This window comes from Onychostoma macrolepis, chromosome 19 (assembly GCF_012432095.1).
Source record: "Onychostoma macrolepis isolate SWU-2019 chromosome 19, ASM1243209v1, whole genome shotgun sequence".
NCBI lineage: Eukaryota > Metazoa > Chordata > Actinopteri > Cypriniformes > Cyprinidae > Onychostoma > Onychostoma macrolepis.
In genome coordinates this window covers 32,200,345-32,220,344 of record NC_081173.1, presented here as the reverse complement: position 1 = coordinate 32,220,344, position 20,000 = coordinate 32,200,345, and the positions used below count along the sequence as shown (strand labels likewise).

At 35.0% G+C, this 20,000-nt stretch overlaps 1 protein-coding gene across 1 annotated transcript in view; it reads right to left on the bottom strand.

Annotated features, from left to right (window-relative positions):
* tert (telomerase reverse transcriptase) overlaps nt 1–19,721 on the bottom strand; it is a 21,648-nt gene extending 1,927 nt beyond the window's left edge. The window contains exons 1-15 of the mRNA XM_058753137.1: nt 19,299–19,721; nt 16,393–17,530; nt 14,835–15,021; nt 13,902–14,055; nt 13,663–13,830; nt 12,460–12,621; nt 12,290–12,379; nt 10,581–10,663; nt 10,370–10,483; nt 7,382–7,453; nt 5,049–5,234; nt 2,463–2,586; nt 2,200–2,261; nt 780–904; nt 303–440 (exon numbers count right to left, since the gene is read on the bottom strand). Coding sequence (XP_058609120.1) covers nt 303–440; nt 780–904; nt 2,200–2,261; nt 2,463–2,586; nt 5,049–5,234; nt 7,382–7,453; nt 10,370–10,483; nt 10,581–10,663; nt 12,290–12,379; nt 12,460–12,621; nt 13,663–13,830; nt 13,902–14,055; nt 14,835–15,021; nt 16,393–17,530; nt 19,299–19,580 — 3,085 coding nt within the window. The 5' untranslated portion in view covers nt 19,581–19,721. The remainder of the gene's footprint in view (nt 1–302; nt 441–779; nt 905–2,199; nt 2,262–2,462; nt 2,587–5,048; nt 5,235–7,381; nt 7,454–10,369; nt 10,484–10,580; nt 10,664–12,289; nt 12,380–12,459; nt 12,622–13,662; nt 13,831–13,901; nt 14,056–14,834; nt 15,022–16,392; nt 17,531–19,298) is intronic.
* Nucleotides 19,722–20,000: the final 279 nt, after the last annotated feature.

The window sequence follows — 20,000 nt, the reverse complement described above, 5'->3', positions numbered from 1 at the left end:
GAAATAAAAAGTAATAAAATTAGACATACCACAAAAAAACTAAAATGTACGCTAAAATTAAAACAGTAAATCTAAAAACTACTTCAAAATATTATTAAATACTATTATACTAATGATATACTATTAAACTAATATTATATTAAATTACACTAAAATAACACTTATTATTATTATAAATGACATTATTGCTCTTACAGTCTCTCTAACCCATAATGCAACTGTTTCCTCCTCATTCCACACCAAACGACGGCCTGAAGCACAGAAGGGACTGAAGACGAGCATCTAAAGCAAACTGAACGTACGTTTGTGCAGCGGAGGGAGCAGGCTGCGGTAAAGCGATCGGTGTCGCGTGAAAACCACTTCAAACGCCAAACAGAACAGCATCTGAACAGCTTCGTACTGCAGAAGACCTCCGCCGTCCGGCGAACCCAGAACCAGACCTGCAGGAGACACAAACACAATCAGACACGCGAGTGCAGGAACGCCAGTTACGCAATCAGATTACTTTTTTTAAGTAAATAGTAATACATTACTTTTTAATTTAATAGGAATCATCTGAGTTACTTTTTCAGATAAGTGACTCCAGTTACTGTGTTTCTCATGTATTGAGTGACGGCTCTGGTGTTGCCATGTTGAGGAAAAGTACCTAAGTAACGTAATTAGCTACTTTTTTAGGGAGTAACACAATATTGCAATGCATTACTTTTAAAAGTAACTTTCCCCAACACTGTGTGCGTGTGTGTGTGTGTGTGTGTGTGTAGCAGAGCCAACGCTCGTGCCTTTATTGATGTGTCTGATGAGTCTGTTGGTGACTCGAGCCATCGTCCAGATCATCTTCAGGAAGAAGCACGGGTTCGACTCCACGTTCTGACCCAGAGGCAAACTCCTCACACACGCGTGAAACCTGGCACACATTGACAAACAGCAGCGTCACTCGGTTGATGGTTACTGCACTGAATGGAATCTTTTATTAATGCTCAGAGTGTCACACAATCATTCACCAGCAGACATTCAAACAGCACAGTCTCAGTTACTCATATCACTGTCTTGTTAAACTTTTGCCAAAAGAAACAAGACAAAACAACTATTGTACACTACTTCAAAAGTTTGAGGTCGGTAGGAGTTTTTGAAAAGTCTCTTCTGCTCACCTAGGCTGCATTTATTTGATCAAAAGTACAGTAAAAATTGTGAATTATTATTATGATTTCAAACAGCTGTTTTCTATTAAACTGTAATTTATTTCTGTGATGCGCAGCTGAATTTTCAGCATCATTACTGCAGTCTTCAGTGTCACATGATCCTAATATGCTGATTTGCTGCTCAAGAATATTTTAAAATATTATTACGATTTAAAATGGATGTTTACTATTTGAATATATTGTAAAATGTAATTTATTCCTGTGATGCACAGTTGAGTTTTTATCATTACTCCAGTTTTTTTTCAGTACTATTTATATACTATTATAATTTTTGTTATATTTTGAATCAGCTTTTATTTTTAGATGTTACGTTTTATTAAAATTTTAGTTTATTTTGTATTCATATACATATTAAAAAAACAAAACTAAAACTTGTGCTAAAATTAAAATGTAAAATAGTTTGAGTTGAAGTACTAAAAGTTAAATGAAAATTTATAAAATATTATAAAAAAACAAAACTAAAACAGCTAAAATGTTTTTGTATTATTCTCTCTTTTATTTTTTTTTTTTACATTTCACTATTTAGGTTTAATTTATTTTTATTTCTGTTTAAATATTAGTTCAGTTTTAGGTTTTATTTACAATTAGTAATTTTATCGCTTTAGCTGCTAAGGCAACATTTCCAATTTTCATTTATACATTTTAATAAACAAAAGTGTTTTGATAGTTTTTAGTTAACTACAGTAATCCTGGTCTTCAGTGTCACATGATCTTCAGAAATCATTCTAAGATACTGATTTGCTGCTCAACAAACATTTCTGATTATTATCAAATGTTGAAAACAGTTGTGCCGCACAATATTTTTGTGGAAACTGTGATGCATTTTATTTTTCAGGATTCACAGATGAATAGAAAGTTCAGAAGAACAGAAATAGGAATATTTTGCAACATTTAAATGTCTTAATACTGTCACTTTTGATCAATTTAATAACAATATTAATTTCCTTTAAAATATCTCATTGATGGCACACTTTTGAGCACCAGTGTGTGTAGTGTTTACCTGAGCGCCTGCAGCAGAATCAGTTTATATAAGCTCCTGTAAACAGCTTCCACTGAATTCATCTGCAGAAACAGCAGACATCCTGACTCCACTAACACACATCTCACAGGAGCACAGATGAATACTAATGATTTCTGCACAAACTGTAACAACATTACTCTTATTCTGCTCTTAGAAGAGAGCAACAGTGCCACCCATTTAAAAGACTGATCTTCAGGGCTGTAATGAGGGACTTGCGTTGAGGTTTCAGGGTCGTGTCTCACCCTGAGGTCCAGAAAGATGTCGGTACACTTGAGACTGAGGACCGACAGCAGCTTCTTTATGACCATGGATGGCGAGTGGGCGGAGCCTAGCGTCAGGCTGTAGCGCAGTGATAGGCCGTCATACCTGAGGGGGTGGAGCAGAGATGATTTATACAGTCATCTCGTTTGTTTAAATGCAATGAGATTTTTGCTAAAATACTGTTTTTATTATTTTATTTGAAGTCAGTTACCATTAGTTGCAAGTAACAAATAAATTTTAAAGTTATTATTTTATTAGTATTTTTAGTTTTAGTTTATTATATTTAACAGTTTTTATCATTTTTATTAGTTTTTGATGTTTTTTTTAATATGTTTACATAGTTTTTTAATTTAATTTTTATATCAATTTTAGTTTTTCAGTACATCAAGTTAAACTAAACGAAAGTTGAGAGATGATGCTTTGGCAAGTAGCTGAAAAAATAAATGTAAGTTTTATTTCAGTTAACATTTATTATATTACAAGCAACAGATATATGTTAGCTAAAGGTTTAGTTTTGTTGCACATTTTTGTCATTTATATTAGTTTTTTATGTGTCTATATAGTTTTTTAAATAAGTTTTAGTCGAACTAAATGCAAAAAGAGAAATGTTGCCTTGACAACTAGCCAAAATGTAAAAAACATTTAATGTATTTCAAGCGACATACATTTTAGTTCAGCAAAAGTTTCAGCAATTTTGCTATGCATTTTTGTCATTTTTAATTAGGTATTTAATGGTTTATATCATGTGTATTCTTTTTTTAGTTAAGTTTTTTGGTATATTGAGCTAAACTAAACGTAAACTGAGAAATATTGCCATGGCAACTAGCTAAAATAAATAAATTGAAGTGTAATTGAAAATAAATTAATTGAACTCAAGTAACAAATGTATTTTAGTTAAAGTTGTAATAATTTTGTTGTACATTTGTATTTTTTCATTCATTTCTGCTATTTATTTTTTAAATATGTTTACATAGTTTTTATTAAATTTTTTATATCAGTTTTAGCTTTCAGTTTCAGTACATCAAGTTAAACTAAATGAAAATAAGAAATACTGCCTTTGGCAACTAGTTGAAATAAAATCTTTTTTAAATCCATTTTATTTCAGTTAACATTTATTATATGACACGTAAGAGATATGCTTTTTTTTTATGATTTTATGGTTTTTGTTTAACTATAATAACCCAGGGCAGGACTCTCTGACTGACCGATGACAGACGGGGAAAGAGTCTGGAAACCTATTTGAAAGCAATCACTGGTGTTTAAAGGGTTAGTTCACCCAAAAATTAAAATTAGCCCATGATTTACTCACCCTCAAGGCATCCTAGGTGCAAGACTTTCTTCTTTCAGACAAATCTAATCAGAGTTATATTAAAAAATGTCCTGTCTCTTCCAAGCTTTATAATGGCAGTGAATGGCTGTTATTTTTCAAAAGTCCAAAAGAAGTCCAATAAAGCGCAAGATAGAGATTACGGTATATTTTTCTTACAAAAACGCATGGATTCGCTACAGGAGGCCTTTGTTCACCCCCCGGAGCCGTGTGAGGCATGTTTCATTACGGATGGATGCGCATTATTGGACTTCTTTTATACTGTTGATAAATAACAGCCATTCACTGCCATTATAAAGCTTGGACGAGCCAGGACCTTTTTAATATAACTCCAATTGGATTCTTCTGAAAGAAGAAAGTCATATACACCTAGGATGCCTTGAGTGCATATAAAACCCTACAGATGACGTCTCATCAGTGCACAGATAAGACAGCGGCTCGCCCTGATTTACGGCCTGATAGCAGCAGTGATGGGTGCGTCTCATTACCGTTAGGGCTGTCAAAAATAGAAATAAAAAACTGAATCCACATTGTAGGTGTAGGTGAATTGTAGGCGTGCGTCAGGCTGCATTATCAGTGGCACACGAGATGCGATGACGATGAAGGTGTCGTTGCATTTTAATGCTTTTTTTAGCCTATCCAGTTGAACCCACTGGATGCAGCGCTGCTATCAAAATATTGCGGAAAAAGAGAACACCAATGCGGAGAAGATGTTTATGTCAAAACTGAACCTAAGCCGTTCACACAGAATGCATATTTCTAAAGGGACATCTATCAGCGTTGCACTCGCGTCTCGCACAACACAGCCGCATGTTTAGAAAGCATGTAAAATTAATGCAAGTTCAACTTTTAAAAAACATGTCTCGAGACTTTATGCCGGTTTTTCTGCATTTCATGTTTTTAAGTAGAAAAAGTACTCTGTGTGATTGGTTTTCGGTCCTTTGTATTAAACTATACATGATGCGGTTTTGTTTCTAATTGTTTAAGCAACTTAATTATATATGATTATAAACATTATTTTAAACATTATGCACTTTTTTCAAAAGGTAGTCGTGTTATTTTATTGCTTTGAAGAAACGTGCATTAGTAATATTTTGATGTGCCCTCTTGTGGCCTCAGGAGAGAAGCCAAAAGCTTTTTTACCCCTAACTGAAATTATGCCTTTTAAATTTGAATATTGATAATATTAAAGTACAAAATTCGAGTTTAGTTTTTCATCCATTTTGACAGCCCTAATTACCGTGAGTAGTCCTTGTAGACGTCCAGCGAGTGTGTGTCCAGCAGCAGACCGCACCAGGGGAACAGACAGCAGGAGGGCAGGACTCTCACACCCGAGTCCAGCCACTCCACACACACGGCGAAATTCACCGCCACCTTCTGAGGGTTGATCTGACAGCCGTAATCGGGAACGCCGGCCAGCAGCGTCCTGACAGACAGACAGATGAGTGAGTGAATGCGTTTGGATCCAGGGCCCCCCAATAATTAGAAATGGCCAATCTGTCCCCCCTAATATTTTAAACTCTTGCACTGATCTCCATTAAGCAGCGCTTTGTTTTTTAGGATGACAAAAAAGTTGCTCAGCGCTCATCAATGTCAAAATAATTGAGATCAAAGTAAATCAAATCAAAGTAGGCAGGCTTTACTGTTCACAGAAGCAGAGCGTAAATTTCAGTATGAATCGCCAATTTAATATTGAAAGAAAGCGAGGTACTATGGAAGTTGCAAATCATTTAACATTAATCAACTGTTTTACAATAGAAATGTTAAATGGCCGACAGCTATATCCAGTGATGCAAACTACTTGATTTTTTCCTCAAATATTGCTATTTTGTCAGCGAGCGAGCAAGAGAGAAAAAGAGAGATTAAAGTTGCATGTGTGATAGTTTCCTGAGTCTGTGCATCTCTCTCTACAAACAATGAAGCTGTGAGTTTTATTTCAAAATGAGAAATATAGTGTAGCAATTCCGGATTCAGTATCACTAATCATTTATTAATAAAAGTCAGCGTTGACAGCAAGTTTCTGAATGTAATGTTTCTGTGCGCAATCTCCGATTTCTGTGCGTCAATGAAAGCAGCGCATTAATATAGGATGGGAATTAAACTGACTTTGAAATAAATGGTTTTAATGCACACCTGCATAACTATATATATATATATATATATATATATATACACAGATACTTCAGCTAAAATAATGTTTTAAGTTAATACTTGTTCAAAACAATCACTTTAGCAAAGTTTGTACTATTTTCTGTTTTTTTTTTTAAATAAAATAATAAATTTGTTCAATAAATATACTGCCATTAAAATATGTTAATGTAAAAATATTTTTAAAATTCAGAAACAAAATAATTTGAATAAGTAAGGATTCTGAAAGTATTGAAGGAGATCCAATAATAATTGAATATATATTTACAGTAGTAACAACAAATGATATTTTATTACATGACATGATTAATATCATGTTTTTAAATATGATGGTTTCATTCTAAACATGGTGGTTATCTCTAATATGGACACCTTCTTAGCCGCATATAAAACAAAAACAGCTCCGGTCTGAAGTATTCCAGCTGATGTAGCCTATTGTAGCAGATTAATCTTTTCCAATAAGTTTAAATTGATTTTTACCTTTTATGGGCATTTTTTTTACCTTTATAAAGCCATTTATTTTCTAAAAGTGTGCATCACCTTTTGAGTCAGCGTTTTTTTTTTTTTTTACATTTAATCAGTCAATAAGACATTTGGGCTGTTACCAAGCAAATGAAGTCAGTATCATCTTTGCAATGCAGAGGAAGCGTCGAAGTTGCATCTGAATGGCATTTAGATGCTTTTACACACTGTCTAATGCAGCTCATGCAATGCTTTAACCTGCAGTTACACATGCATAAATAATGTTTTGATATTTTAAACAAAACGCTGACAACTGATGTTTGAAATTAATTAAAATTTTTAAAGATACTTTAAATGTGAATTTAAAACCGCCAGCAGGTGGCAGCGAGTCACTGTTAATAAGTGAGTCACTGCGATCGAACCGAATCATTTAAACAGTTGATTCATTCAGGAACGAAACACCATCGTGTTGCTTTTATTTTGGTTGGCGAAATTGAGCAAAAACAGGCGATATGCTGTCTAAAACGTAAGTCTCTTAATTAACCTCTTACTTATTGAACTGTTGTAAAAATCATTTGTAATCATGCTGATTTTTGGAGAGAAAAAACGGCACTTTCCTGTGATATTGATTAACTATATGAAATTATGTAAATATATACATTTTCTGCCCCCATATCTTGAATTTTGTGATCATTCTAAATGCATTTTAATAATAGACTGAATCATGCAGTGAAAGAACAAACTCTAAATGCACACAGGCACTAATCAAACCTAATAGGATAAGATGCTGTAATAGGATTAGTCCAACGAATCGTTCAGTTTGTAATGCGTCCCGAACCGAAAACCTCGTACCGAACGGTTCAAAACGAATACGTGTAATATATATATTACAAAATTTGTCTCCCCCAATGCTCAAGACAAGGTTACAGCCTTGTTTGGATCACGTGTTGCGTGTGGACGTACGTCAGGAACTCCGTGGCTTTGCTCAGATGAGGCGTAATGAGCAGAAAATCATCCACCAGCCGCATGAGACACCTGCCAACGACAGACACACAATCATTAAACACACAGAACACGCTGAATTTGTTAACTAAAACATTTTTGTTAATTGAAAAAAAAAAAAAATGAAATTAAAATAAAATATAAATACTTAAAATAAACATTAACTGAAACTAAATAAAATACATTCAAAGAGTAAACGTTTTATTTCAGCCAGCTGCCGAAGCAACACTTCATTTTCATTTAGTTTAACTTGATGTATTATGAGACACACATTAAACACAATGCATGCAAACATGACATCTTCTGGAGATGTTTGCACCAGTGTTATTATCTTTAACCAGAAACTATTAAAATGACTAAAAACATATGGTAACACTTTAGAATAGGGAACACTTATTCACTATTAACCATGACTTTTCCCTCAATAAACTCCTAATTTGCTGCTTATTAATAGTTAGTGCGGTAGTTGTTAAGTTTAGGTGTTGGGTAGCATTAGGGATGTAGAATTCTATTAATATGCATGCTAATTAGCAACTAGTTAAGAGACCCTAAACATGTTTGTGGATGGGAAAAGCTGAAATAAATTTTTTAAAAAAAAAACATAAATACTAGATTAAAAAAAAAAAAATTAGTTGAAGCAATAAAAATTAAAACTGAAAATGAAATAAAAATAAATTAAACCTAAAAAGTAATATTAAAAAAATAATAATAAAAGTGACAAATACTAACTAAAACGGCAAAAAATATAAAAATAAAAGCTAACTCTAGCTAACTAAATAGTATATAAACTATACTAAAATTACATTAGTTTGGACTCAAAGCTGTTTACATTCACTGATATTCATCAATACGGATGAATCCAATCCGATTCTGTGTTTATGCGTCCTAAACTTCGCAAACCAATTCACATATTCGTTTGCATGTACATCTATTCTGAACAAAGTTTAATGTTTCACAAGTTATTGAAAATATATAATATTTTATATTTATATAATATAAATATATAATATTTAATTCAGATGGATTAGGATGTTCACTTCACATGGAGGATGTTCAGTCTGATTGAGCCATCAATCAAACTGGATTATTAGGATTCATGTAAATATAGCTAATGACAATTCAAATGTGATTTGTAGGTATCTTCAACTTTTTTTCTGGCTGAACAGCATGAAAAAATCTATGATATCTGCTTCATTCATATATGTTCTGTAATTTCTCATTACATTTTTGGAATCGGTTTGAGTTTTTCCCGATCAAATCTGCGCAATGTGCAAAATACAGTGAGAATGCCATGAAAATATGTCCATGTCCAGACTGCATTCATACTATCATAGCAACTTCAAGATTTTAAAAGCGTGATTTCTAGACCTAGAAAAGACATGGAAATAATACAATCTTAAAACGCAACAGACATTTTTATAATGAAAACACACTTTTATAATATTCATATTCATATATGAATCGCGATTCTGTCTTCAAACGATTCTAATGGATTCACAAGTTTCAAAATCATATGTTTTAAAGCAGCGGTTCTCAATCCTGTTCCTCACATCGCCCTGTGATCCTCTTCACTAATATCCTCTGCGTCTCAATCGGGCTCAAATTGATAAGCAATATAGACGACGCCATTGTTTACAATACAACCGGAGCACATGCCGCTGAGCTGAGGGGCGGGAAGTTCAGATGTGCTCTAGAGGCGGCTTAGCCAATCACAACACACTGGGCCAGCTAACCAATCAGAGCCCATCGCGTATTTCTGAGGGAGGGGCTTCATCAAAGCAGGAAATGATCAGCGTGTTTATCAGAGAAGGGACAGCGCGGTGTGAAATAAAGGTCAATTATTTGAAAAACAATGCGTTTTTTTAAAAACGAAGTATTTACACATGTTAGACTGCTGGGCTAACGCCCACGGACCGCTGGCTAAACGGCACACAAAAGTGGAAACACTTCAGGAGTTTCGAAGTCGTCGTCGGACTGGTTGAATTATACAGGATTTCCGGGAGATGAGTGTGTCTCGTTCTTTAACGATCCGCCTGGAAACAAAGATGCCGAGACGCCAAACCCCCTCACGAAAGAAGAAAGCCGTCGTGTTTACAACTGTGACGACAAACGCTTCAGGACCAAATAAACGCTGGATTCTCGAAAGTATGTGAAATATTTCAAGTTCGCAGCATAGAATCTTTAAAAAACGTCCAAGAGTTTTACACTGTCTGTTATTGTGGCGACATTTCCACGCCCCGAAACGTGACGCTGAATGAAACAAACTGTGATTGGTTGTTTGACATGTCGGTCAAACGGCATCATGGGCGGGCCTTAGCTAATGAAAGCTGCCATGGATTCCAGACCTTCAGACTGCACCCCATAAACACAATCAAGCCTAGGGAAAAAACGGTCAACCACCCCTTTAAACTATGCTAACTATAAAGTAACCATGGTTTTGCTACACTAACCATAGTTTAACCATGGTATTTGTAGTAAAACTGTGGTTATACAAAAGACATGGTTACTACACTTTTACTATAGTAAAACCACAGTTAATTTTCTTAATGGATTTGTATGTGTGTATACTTTCTTTTTTCTTTTTTTTCTTTTTATAATTGTACTGCCTTAATGGTTTGATGTTTTTTTATGTTTAATAAAATTTTTTTAAAAATGAAATCAGAAAAAAGATTTACGAACCCGCTCCAAAGTTCTGATCTAAATCAACTGATTTCACTGGAGGAAGAGTTATTATGGATTATGAACTCTATTGTATTTTAGTTATAAACGTCTTAATGCTGGATGTGTTTCAGCTTTTGTCTTCTCCAGATGTTAACTGATGGACTGGAGTGCTGTGGATTATTGTGATGCTTTTATCAGACTCTCATTCTGACGGCACCCATTCACTGCAGAGGGTTTTTTTAACTCTATTTTCAGGACTATGAGGGTGTTTTGTGTGTGTGGTCTCACCCTCCTTTAGCGATGCCCTTCAGCAGTGAGTTCTCCATGTGTCCATAGCACAGGTTACACAGCAGCGCCGACACCGAAGACCCCTGCGGGATTCCACACACCTGATGGAACATCCTGAACACGCACACAGGAGATGACATCATCACCATCCCAACACGGGCACGCGATGACATCATCACCATCTGAAAACATCATCAATGAATGAACTCACTTATTGTCATGATGGATGATGTAGCTGCTCAGCATCTTCTGGAAGAACTGAAACACGTCTCCACCTCGGACCTCAGACGAATGCTGACACACACACACACACACACAGTAGATGCAATTAGGAATTGATGCAATTAGGAGTAGATGCAAATTTGTTTACAACAGAACAGCACAACCCAGATGTTCGAATTTGTGCAACGCATTTTATGGACAACATTTTCGTGAACCTAGTAGAGTACAAGGCTGGCTGTGCACAAAGCCTATTTAAAAAAAAAAAAAGGTAAATTCTGACTTTGCTCTGACAATCTGGCGCTTCTGAATCAGCGACTGTAAGTATGTTTTGTTATTAACTGTTTTTATTAAGTATTTGCTATTGACTGTTCAAATGAGGAGTTTTGCACGTAACTCTGTTCCCCTCTCGGGCTTGAACTGAAAAAACTTACTTGAAAGCTGAAGCTTGCGATTATGGAATGATGCGTTACATTTCCGACGCGTGCTTGTGGTGTTCGGCCAATCACAATGCACTGGGTCAGCTGGCCAATCAGAGCAGACTGCGCTTGTCGGAAGGAGGGGCTTTGTAGAAAAGGACGCGTTTGAGAGAGGCGGGGCATAGAGGAACTAGAATAATGTACAGTATTTGAAAAATAATGTGTTTTTTGAACATTAAAGCATATTCTGTTACACCAAATACACAAAATAATGATCTTTAAAATAACATCATATGACCCCTTTAACAAAAAGTTTTATATTATTTATATATATATATATATATATATTTATATAAATATGACGTGGATCTTGAACATAAAAACAATTAAACAAAAATATAAGACATTTAAATGTAATAGAGTAAGGAGCCATTGGCTCCAATAAGAAAAAACTTTTTTTTTTAGGTGCCACAGAATAAACGCGTTTACTTTTATTTTTGTTATTTATTTATTTTACATTTTAACATTTCAATCATACTATTGTGTGTTTATTAAGTCTCATCTTTTCTTGAATTTATCAGCATTTTAATCCATCTTGTAGATGACCTGGGGACTAACGTTCACTTAAAGTGGGAACTAAACGTCTTTTCCAACTTGAAATATACAGTCATAAAAATTGTTCATTACACAGAATCTTATATCACGGACCATAAGCATCACTCGGCCACTGAGTGTAGTTTGGGCTCCTCCTCAATGCATCTTATAAATGTTGTCATATGTCTTTCACACATTCAGTCTTCATTAGTAAAATGCAATTTTATAAGAGGAGTTGAATCATGGAGACAACAGGTTAAGTAAAAATATATTAATATGCAACAGTGCATAAATATAGCAATATAGCTCCTCTTTATAGTTATTTTTCTAGCTGACTGATGAGCTTATGGACACTGAATGGTTATTTTGAGGTAAATGTATTATTACGTGGCATTGCTTACAAGCTTTACACATTTTCCGCAGTTTGAAACACTGGATGAGCTTTACATGAGACATTTCAGTAAGATGTACTGTAGGCTCTCTTATAAAATAGCCGACCTTTTGATGTGAATTCATGTGCATTATGTACAATACTGCAGTAGTGAAGAGAAAGATATGGGTTCACTGAGGCGCTAAAGCGATCGCCAAATTAAAAAGCGCCAAAAAATGTATTTATTGTTTGAATTTTGTTATGATTTTGGCATAATTGAAACAAATGGAAGTAATGTGTTAAACGTGCGTCTCTCACCCGCTCCACGAGGATGGCGTCGTGCAGCGTCCCGCCGGCCTGCTCCTCCACAACGAAGCCCTTCATGTTGAGCGGCTCGCTCATCTCGGCCTGATCACACACACACACACACACACACGCGTCACACACTCGCTGCAGTGTGTCTGATCCACTGATTCACGCTCACGTACTCTAGTGCAGAAGTGCTTCCTCAGGCCCAGGTGAGGGTCGTTCCAGACGCGGGCGTACTGACGCACGAAGAAGCTCCGCTCGGAGAACGAACGCAGCACTTCACCCAACACCTCCACCAGCTTCTGATGAGGGAGACTGTCGTACGCTCCGCTCACATCCACCTGACACACACAACAACACCGCCGGGAATGATGGGACACGCAGCAGATGCCACAAACACTGGATAAATGAGTTCAGTGAGATATTGGCAAAATGTAATCGCTTATTACTAAATGTGTTATGCAAATAAATCTGAAGATGTTTCATTATAAATATTTATATGTGACCCCGGAGCACAAAACCAGTCTTAAGTCGCTGGGGTATATTTGTAGCAATAGCCAAAAATACACTGTATGGGTCAAAATTATTGATTTTTCTTTTATACTAAAAATCATTAGGATATTAAGTAAAGATCATGTTCCATGAAGATATTTTGTAAATTTCTTACCGTAAATATATCAAAACTTGCATTAATATGCATTGCTAAGAACTTCATTTGGACAACTTTAAAGGTGATTTTCTCAATATTTAGATTTTTTTGCTCCCTCAGATTCCAGATTTTCAAATAGTTGTATCTCCATACATCAATGGAAAGATTATTTATTCAGCTTTCAGATGATGTAGAAATCTCAATTTCGAAAAATTGACACTTAAGACTGGTTTTGTTGTCCAGGGTCACATTTATTATTTAATATATACATACACACACACACACACACACACACACACATAATTATATTTTAATTCCATTTTATATATATTTTTTAACATAACGAACACTATATATATTTAATGTTGCTTATTTAAGTAACATAATACATATTTGCACATTTAAATACATATTTATATTATACATAACTTTTAATACACTATTTATTATATATATATATATATATATATATATACACACACACACAACTACATTTATTATGCAAATGATTTATTAATAAATACTAAATGATACAACATACATACTGTATATACTATATATTATATACAGCAGTAATTTAATGTAATTATATTATATATTTTTAAATATATTATAAATTAAAATAATATATATTTATAAATATTATATTATAAATGTACATTTTATATAATTCACACATTTATATAGCATTTATATATTTAAGATATATATGTAGATGCATATACAGACGCACCTTGACGAAATACAGCGGTCTCGGCGAGCTCTTCTGCTGCGGGCCGAACTCCTTGAGAACGCGGTGAATGTCCTGCCAGCCCCAGACGGTGGAGCCCATGGGCCCCGGGGCCTCTCGCACACACGCGCTCAGCACGTTCTGCAGGAGCCGCACGCCGCTCTGGAAATGCTGCAGACACACACACACTTCACTCAGTCCTGTGTGATCTGATGTGTTTACCTGGCGGCTGACAGACGCACCTGCAGCGAGTCTCTGGGTCCTGCGAGGCGAGTGATGGGTCTCATGCTGTTCACCTTCGGGATGAACCGGATTCGGGACGTTACAGTGGTCTTGGGGAACTTTAGGGCCTGCGATGGAGACAGCGCCCTCCACTGGCCCTTAGACAGATGAGCTCTGCAAATAAACCATCAGATCAGTGACCAGAATTACATAGTTTTTATTTATTTTAAAATTAACAGAAGAATTTTGTTAACATTTAAAATAATTATTTTACAATTTAAAGATAAAATAAGAAACAAGCAAGCTTCGATTATTTGATCAAAAACAGTAAAATTTGTGAAATAATATTAGAATGTAAAACAGCTGTTTTCTATGTGAATATGTGTTAAACTGTAATTTATTTCTGTGATGCGCAGCTGTATTTTCAGCATCATTACTGCAGTCTTCAGTGTCACATGATCTTCAGAAATCATTCTAATATGCTGATTTGAAACATTTCTGATTATTATCAATGTTGAAAACAGTTGTGCTGCACAATATTTTTGTGGAAACAGTCACGCATTTTATTTTTTAGGATTCACAGACCAATATAAAGTAAAAAAAAAACAGCATTTATTTGAAATAGAAATTTTTTGTAACGTTATAAATGTCTTTACTCTCACTTTTGATCAATTTAATGCATCCTTGATGAATAAAAGTATGAATTAAATTTAAATTACATTTTTTATTTTTTAACATATTTAAACATGGTAATAAACACATGGATTAATTTAAAAATAAATATTATTTACAAAATAAATAAAAGTGGACGGAAATGTGCTTAATTGTTATGCAAACAATCCGAATTATGCTAAAAACAAAGATTTATAATAATTATAATTTCTATTCAAATATAATTTTGCTCAGGTTCTGGACAGGTGAGGCGAGTCACATGACAGTGTTGCTCCGCGCACCTGAAGGCCATTTCCTGTAGTTTGATCCACACTTCCCCTCTGTAGAAGCGCAGCGTGTGCTTCTGTCCCATGCTCTCGGTGACGTAGAACAGCGCTTTGACCAAACCCATCACGTAACCGTTCAACATCCAGCCCAGAAACTGACCCCAGATCCACTCTCTGTAGCGGTGCTCACTCGCGCAGTGACCTGCAGCAAGAAGAAAGAGAGAGACTAGTTAAATCAAGACAACTAGCCATAGCTAGATTACTTTACTTTCAGTGATACACTATTATAGTTTTTATTAGATATCTGATTTTTCTTTTTTTATATGTTCCATTTTCATTGTAAAGCTCAGTAACTTTGTTGTGTTTTTGTTATTTTTATTCGTTATTTTGGTTTTTTTTATATTTGATTAATTTTTAAATCCTGTTTTAGTTATTTTAGTTCTTCAATGATATGAAAATGAAAATTAGCTGAAACAATATAAGATTTTTTATATTTTGTTTTTCAGTTTTATTTTAGCTTTCTATAGTAACCTTGTATTTGAGACCATCTGATGGATATACTGTAATACCAAAGTTATTTTAGTATCACTGATATATTATTATAGTTTTATGAATATTTTTATTATTTTTATTTCTATTTTAATTTTAGTTAAAGTTTTAGTACGTTTTTGTTTTTGTTATTTATTCATTTATTTTAAATACATCTATATACTTTTATTCACTTTACTTTATGTTATTTTAGCTCTTCAACTTAAATTAAAAATTAAAAATGTTGCCTTGGCAAGTAGCTGAGATAAAATAAATTTCTTAAATGTTTTTTTTTACATTTTTACTTCAGTTAACATTTATTTTTATTTCAAGTAAAGTGTTATATTAGTATCAATGGTATATTATTATAGTTTTATTAATATTTTTAATATGAATTAATTTTAAGTTTTAGAAGTTTTTTTTTGTTTCCATTTTTATTCATTTTAACGTCAGTTTTAGCTGTTTTAGTACTTAACTAAACAAAAATTTTAAAATGCTGCCTTATAAAATAGCTAAAATAAAATAAGTTTAAGGATTTTTTATAGTTTTTTTTTTTCTTTTTGTGTTTTTACGTCCGTTATTATTTATTTTAAGTAAAGTATTTTTATGTTAGTTTTAGTTAACTATACTAACCTTGTATTTGAGACCTGACCATCTGATGTTATTTTAGTACCATTGATATACTATTACAATTTTTGTCATTTTTATTTATTTCGTTTTTGTTATTTTTGTACTTCAACATATAGTAAATGAAAATGAGAAATGTTGCCTTGGCAACTATCTGGAATAAAATGAGTTTAATGTTTATATTTTATATGATTTCAGTTCATGTTCATTTCATTTAAGAATTATATTTGTATGGTTTGAGCTTTAATTAACTATATTAATCCTGCATTATACATAATATATAAAAAATACATAATATATATACATATATATTTATATTTATTATATAAAAGAATAATAATAATTTTTAAAAATCCAATCTGCTTGGCTTTAAACAACCAAAGTTATGAAACAGAGAATAAAGGCGTTAAAGACACACGTTTCTTGAGCCCCAGCCAATGGCAGGCCTTGACCTTCATCTTCCACACCAGCTGTACCAAAGGGAGACGCTCAAACTTCCCAAGACGCAGGAAGTTCTTCACGTTGGACAGGAAGTGGAGCTGGTTTTCTTGGGATCCCCAGAGTTCTTCGGGAACAACGTATCGCAAACACTCCCTGACGAACAGATACACCCTGTAAGGCGACAAGTGCAACTTCAGCAGCGACTCCATATCCTCCGTCTCTGGATTCACCGAGCACTTCCTGCGCAGGAAGAGGGCATACGGGCACTTCCTGTGCTGCCGCAAGAGCCGAGCGAACAAGGGAACCATTGCGAAGAAACGCTTGGGAAGCTTCCTAAACTTGGCCTGTCCGTCAAACACGTTGGACTCCGATTGGAGGAAAATGATGCGCACGAGATCCGCCCCCTGCAGCCGTCTAGCCCCGCCCACACCTGCTTTCAGCTTCCTGTTAAGCAGGAAGCCCTTCAAGCCCCGCCCACCGTAAAGCATGCTCAAAACTCGGATGGAACAGCGCGACGGTCGCGGAGGAGGCTGATCCGCCGGTTTCCAGCTCCGCGATCCGTGATTTTCGGGGTTTCGTACATTTGACGACCCGTCGGTTTCGTCCATCGTAAGCCGTCGCTTCTTTACTACCGGGCGATCTTCCCGTTTGTCGTCCATTTCCTCCACTCTCGCTCTCTTTTTCGAAACAATTTTCTTATCGTCTTTCGCGACTTTCTTCCGTGCGACGGCGACAGGAGTTTTTCGCGTAACGCCGGACGATGTTTGAGTCGCGCCACGATCCAAGAAGAAGCCGGACCAGGTGCGCGGCAGCAGAAGATCGTACACAGGCTCGCCGCAGACCTGCAGCAAACAGGATGGCGGGACGGTGGTGAAGATTGCGCAATCCTGCAGCAGATATCGCGTGACTTCCGTTCCCAGGCGCTGGTTGATCCGCTTCCACAGCTCGCTGGTGCTGATGGAGGCGGCCGTCTGCGAAACGTCGCCGTGGAAACGGAAGGGGTCCGAGCAGGCTGCCACGTCGCTGCACTGATAGCCGAATCCCAGCACGTTCCGCAGTTTCTTCCGCTTGATGTGGTTTAGCGTGAACGCTAAAACCTCGGGCAGCGTGCTGAGCTGAAATCAGACATTGAACGAATTCTTACGTCATTTTTTATGTTTAAATATTTGTTTTCTTTCAACCATTTTTACTAAATTAGACTAAAACTAACACAGAACAGTACATAGAAACTTGTTTCTGCCACAGAATAAAAAACTAAAATTTTTAAAAATGAAAAAGTAATTGCAATTTTTTAGCTCACAATTCGGACATTGTTCAAAGAAAAATATAAACATTTAAAGACTTTTTTTCCTCTTGCAATTCAGAGTTTATATCTTGCAATTCTGACTTTTTTCTCAAAATTTATATCTAATATTGTGAGAGAATTCTGAATCTGCCACAGAATTAAAAAAAGTTAATTGTTACTTTTTAACTCACAATTCTATTTTTTCCTCACAATTCCTCTCGTAAAATCTCTTGATTATATGTTTATATCTTGTAATGCTGAATTTGTTCTCACAATTCTGTTTTTTGTTTATTAAAAATGTGACCCTGCAGCACAAAAGCAGTCATAAGCAGCACAGGTATATTTGTAGCAATAGCCAACAATACATTGTATGGGTCAAAATTATACATTTCTCTTTTATGCCAAAAATCATTAGGATATTCAGTAAAGATCATGTTCCATGAAGATATTTTGTAAATTTCTTACTGTAAATATATCAAAACTTCATTTTTGATTAGTAATATGCATTGCTAAGAACTTCATTTGAACAACTTTAAAGCTGATTTTCTCAATATTTAGATTTTTTTGCACCCTCAGATTCCAGATTTTCAAATAGTTGTGTCTCAGCCAAATATTGTCCGATCCTAACAAACCATACATCAATGAAAAGATTATTTAGATGATGAATAAATCTTTCAGATGATGTATAAATCTCAATTTCGAAAAATTGACCCTTATGACTGGTTTTGTGGTCCAGGGTCAAAAATAATAAATGTAAAAGCGACTTCGTAACTCACAATTCTGACTTTATTATATCAATTTAGGCTATATCTCACAATTCTTCACAATTTTTCTCCCTCAGAATTGTACGTTTACATATAGAATTTAAGGGAAAAAGTCAAAATTGTGAGATAAAAATGCACAATTAAAATTTTTATTCTGTCGCGGAAACAAGTTTCCATAACTTCCCTAACATTAGTAACTGCCAATTTTTTTTTTGTACAGTGCTTTTCATATTACACATTGAAACAAAGCAGATTTACAGAAAATAATGATGTTTATGTTTGTAATATCTTAATATCATCATACTTTATAGTCACATTTAGCAGATTAACAATATAGCTACATTTAGCAAAAAATGAAGACCTTGAGATTTGGAGTATATAGTATAACTGGTTATTTTGGGAATTAACCTAAATAATAATTTTCTAAGAACTTTCTTTTTTATTTTTCTAAGAACTTTCTTTGTTTTATTTTAACAACCATAAAATAATGCTCTCAATTCAAGACAATACATGTAATGTACAGTAATACCATGGTAACGTTACTCCAAGGTACGTAAAAGAATACCATGGCACCATATGCAAAAAGCAAAAAACATAACATTACATTAAGTCCATGTCAAATACTACGGTTCTTTTTGGCAGGTCTGTATGTTTTATGTTTATGAGTATGAAACATGCGGTAACGTTAAGTATAAGACACTTGCGAAGTTATGGCAGATGTATAAGCTATTTGTAAACAATGACAAAGCGATTTCGGTCAGGAGAATTGATATAGAATAATGTAGAATACGATTGATGTAGAATTAAAAGAACTCAAACAGGTGTGTGAGGTACCTGTGCGGGCACGCGCAGCTGCTGCGGAGGCGTGCACGCGCATATGATCAGTCCTCTGGTGAGTTTTTGAAATCGCGCGCCGTCTTTTTCCTCAAGAAGAACCGGTTTCCGTCCGTCTGAGAACACGAGTCCGTCTGCGAACTCCTCCAGAGTCTGAACGCGCGGATATAACGAGCGCAGAATCGCGAAAACATATTTAAATCCGTCCTCGGTCGCGTCGCGTCGAGACATGCGTCTGTGTTTGTGTTTCCCGCTTCCGCGCGCTGCGTCTCTGCCAATCATTCATCGGTCTGAAGCCCCGGATGAAAAAACGCATCTTTAAAGTCACACTATCTATGTAACTTTTTCCTCGAAATGGACAAATTTTAAATAATGAGCGAGTATATCATAAAAGCATCTTCCAAACCGCGTTTTGCCGTACCTTAACTTGATATCCAAAGCATAAAATAATTGTTTAGAGCTGTCGGGACGGATTTCCCGGGAAACTGCATCCATCATAGCATATTTAAATCAAATTCGTGTAACGTTAATTTTATAATAATGAATTAATGTAATATATATTAATGTTATTAAAACGTACTATAATATAGGTTTTGGATATATAATGGTACTATAATAATTTCTCGCAAAAGCGCGCCATGGTATTCTTTGATACCACTTTATATAAAGTAGTGAATCATTCTGTGCCATAGTATCATACTT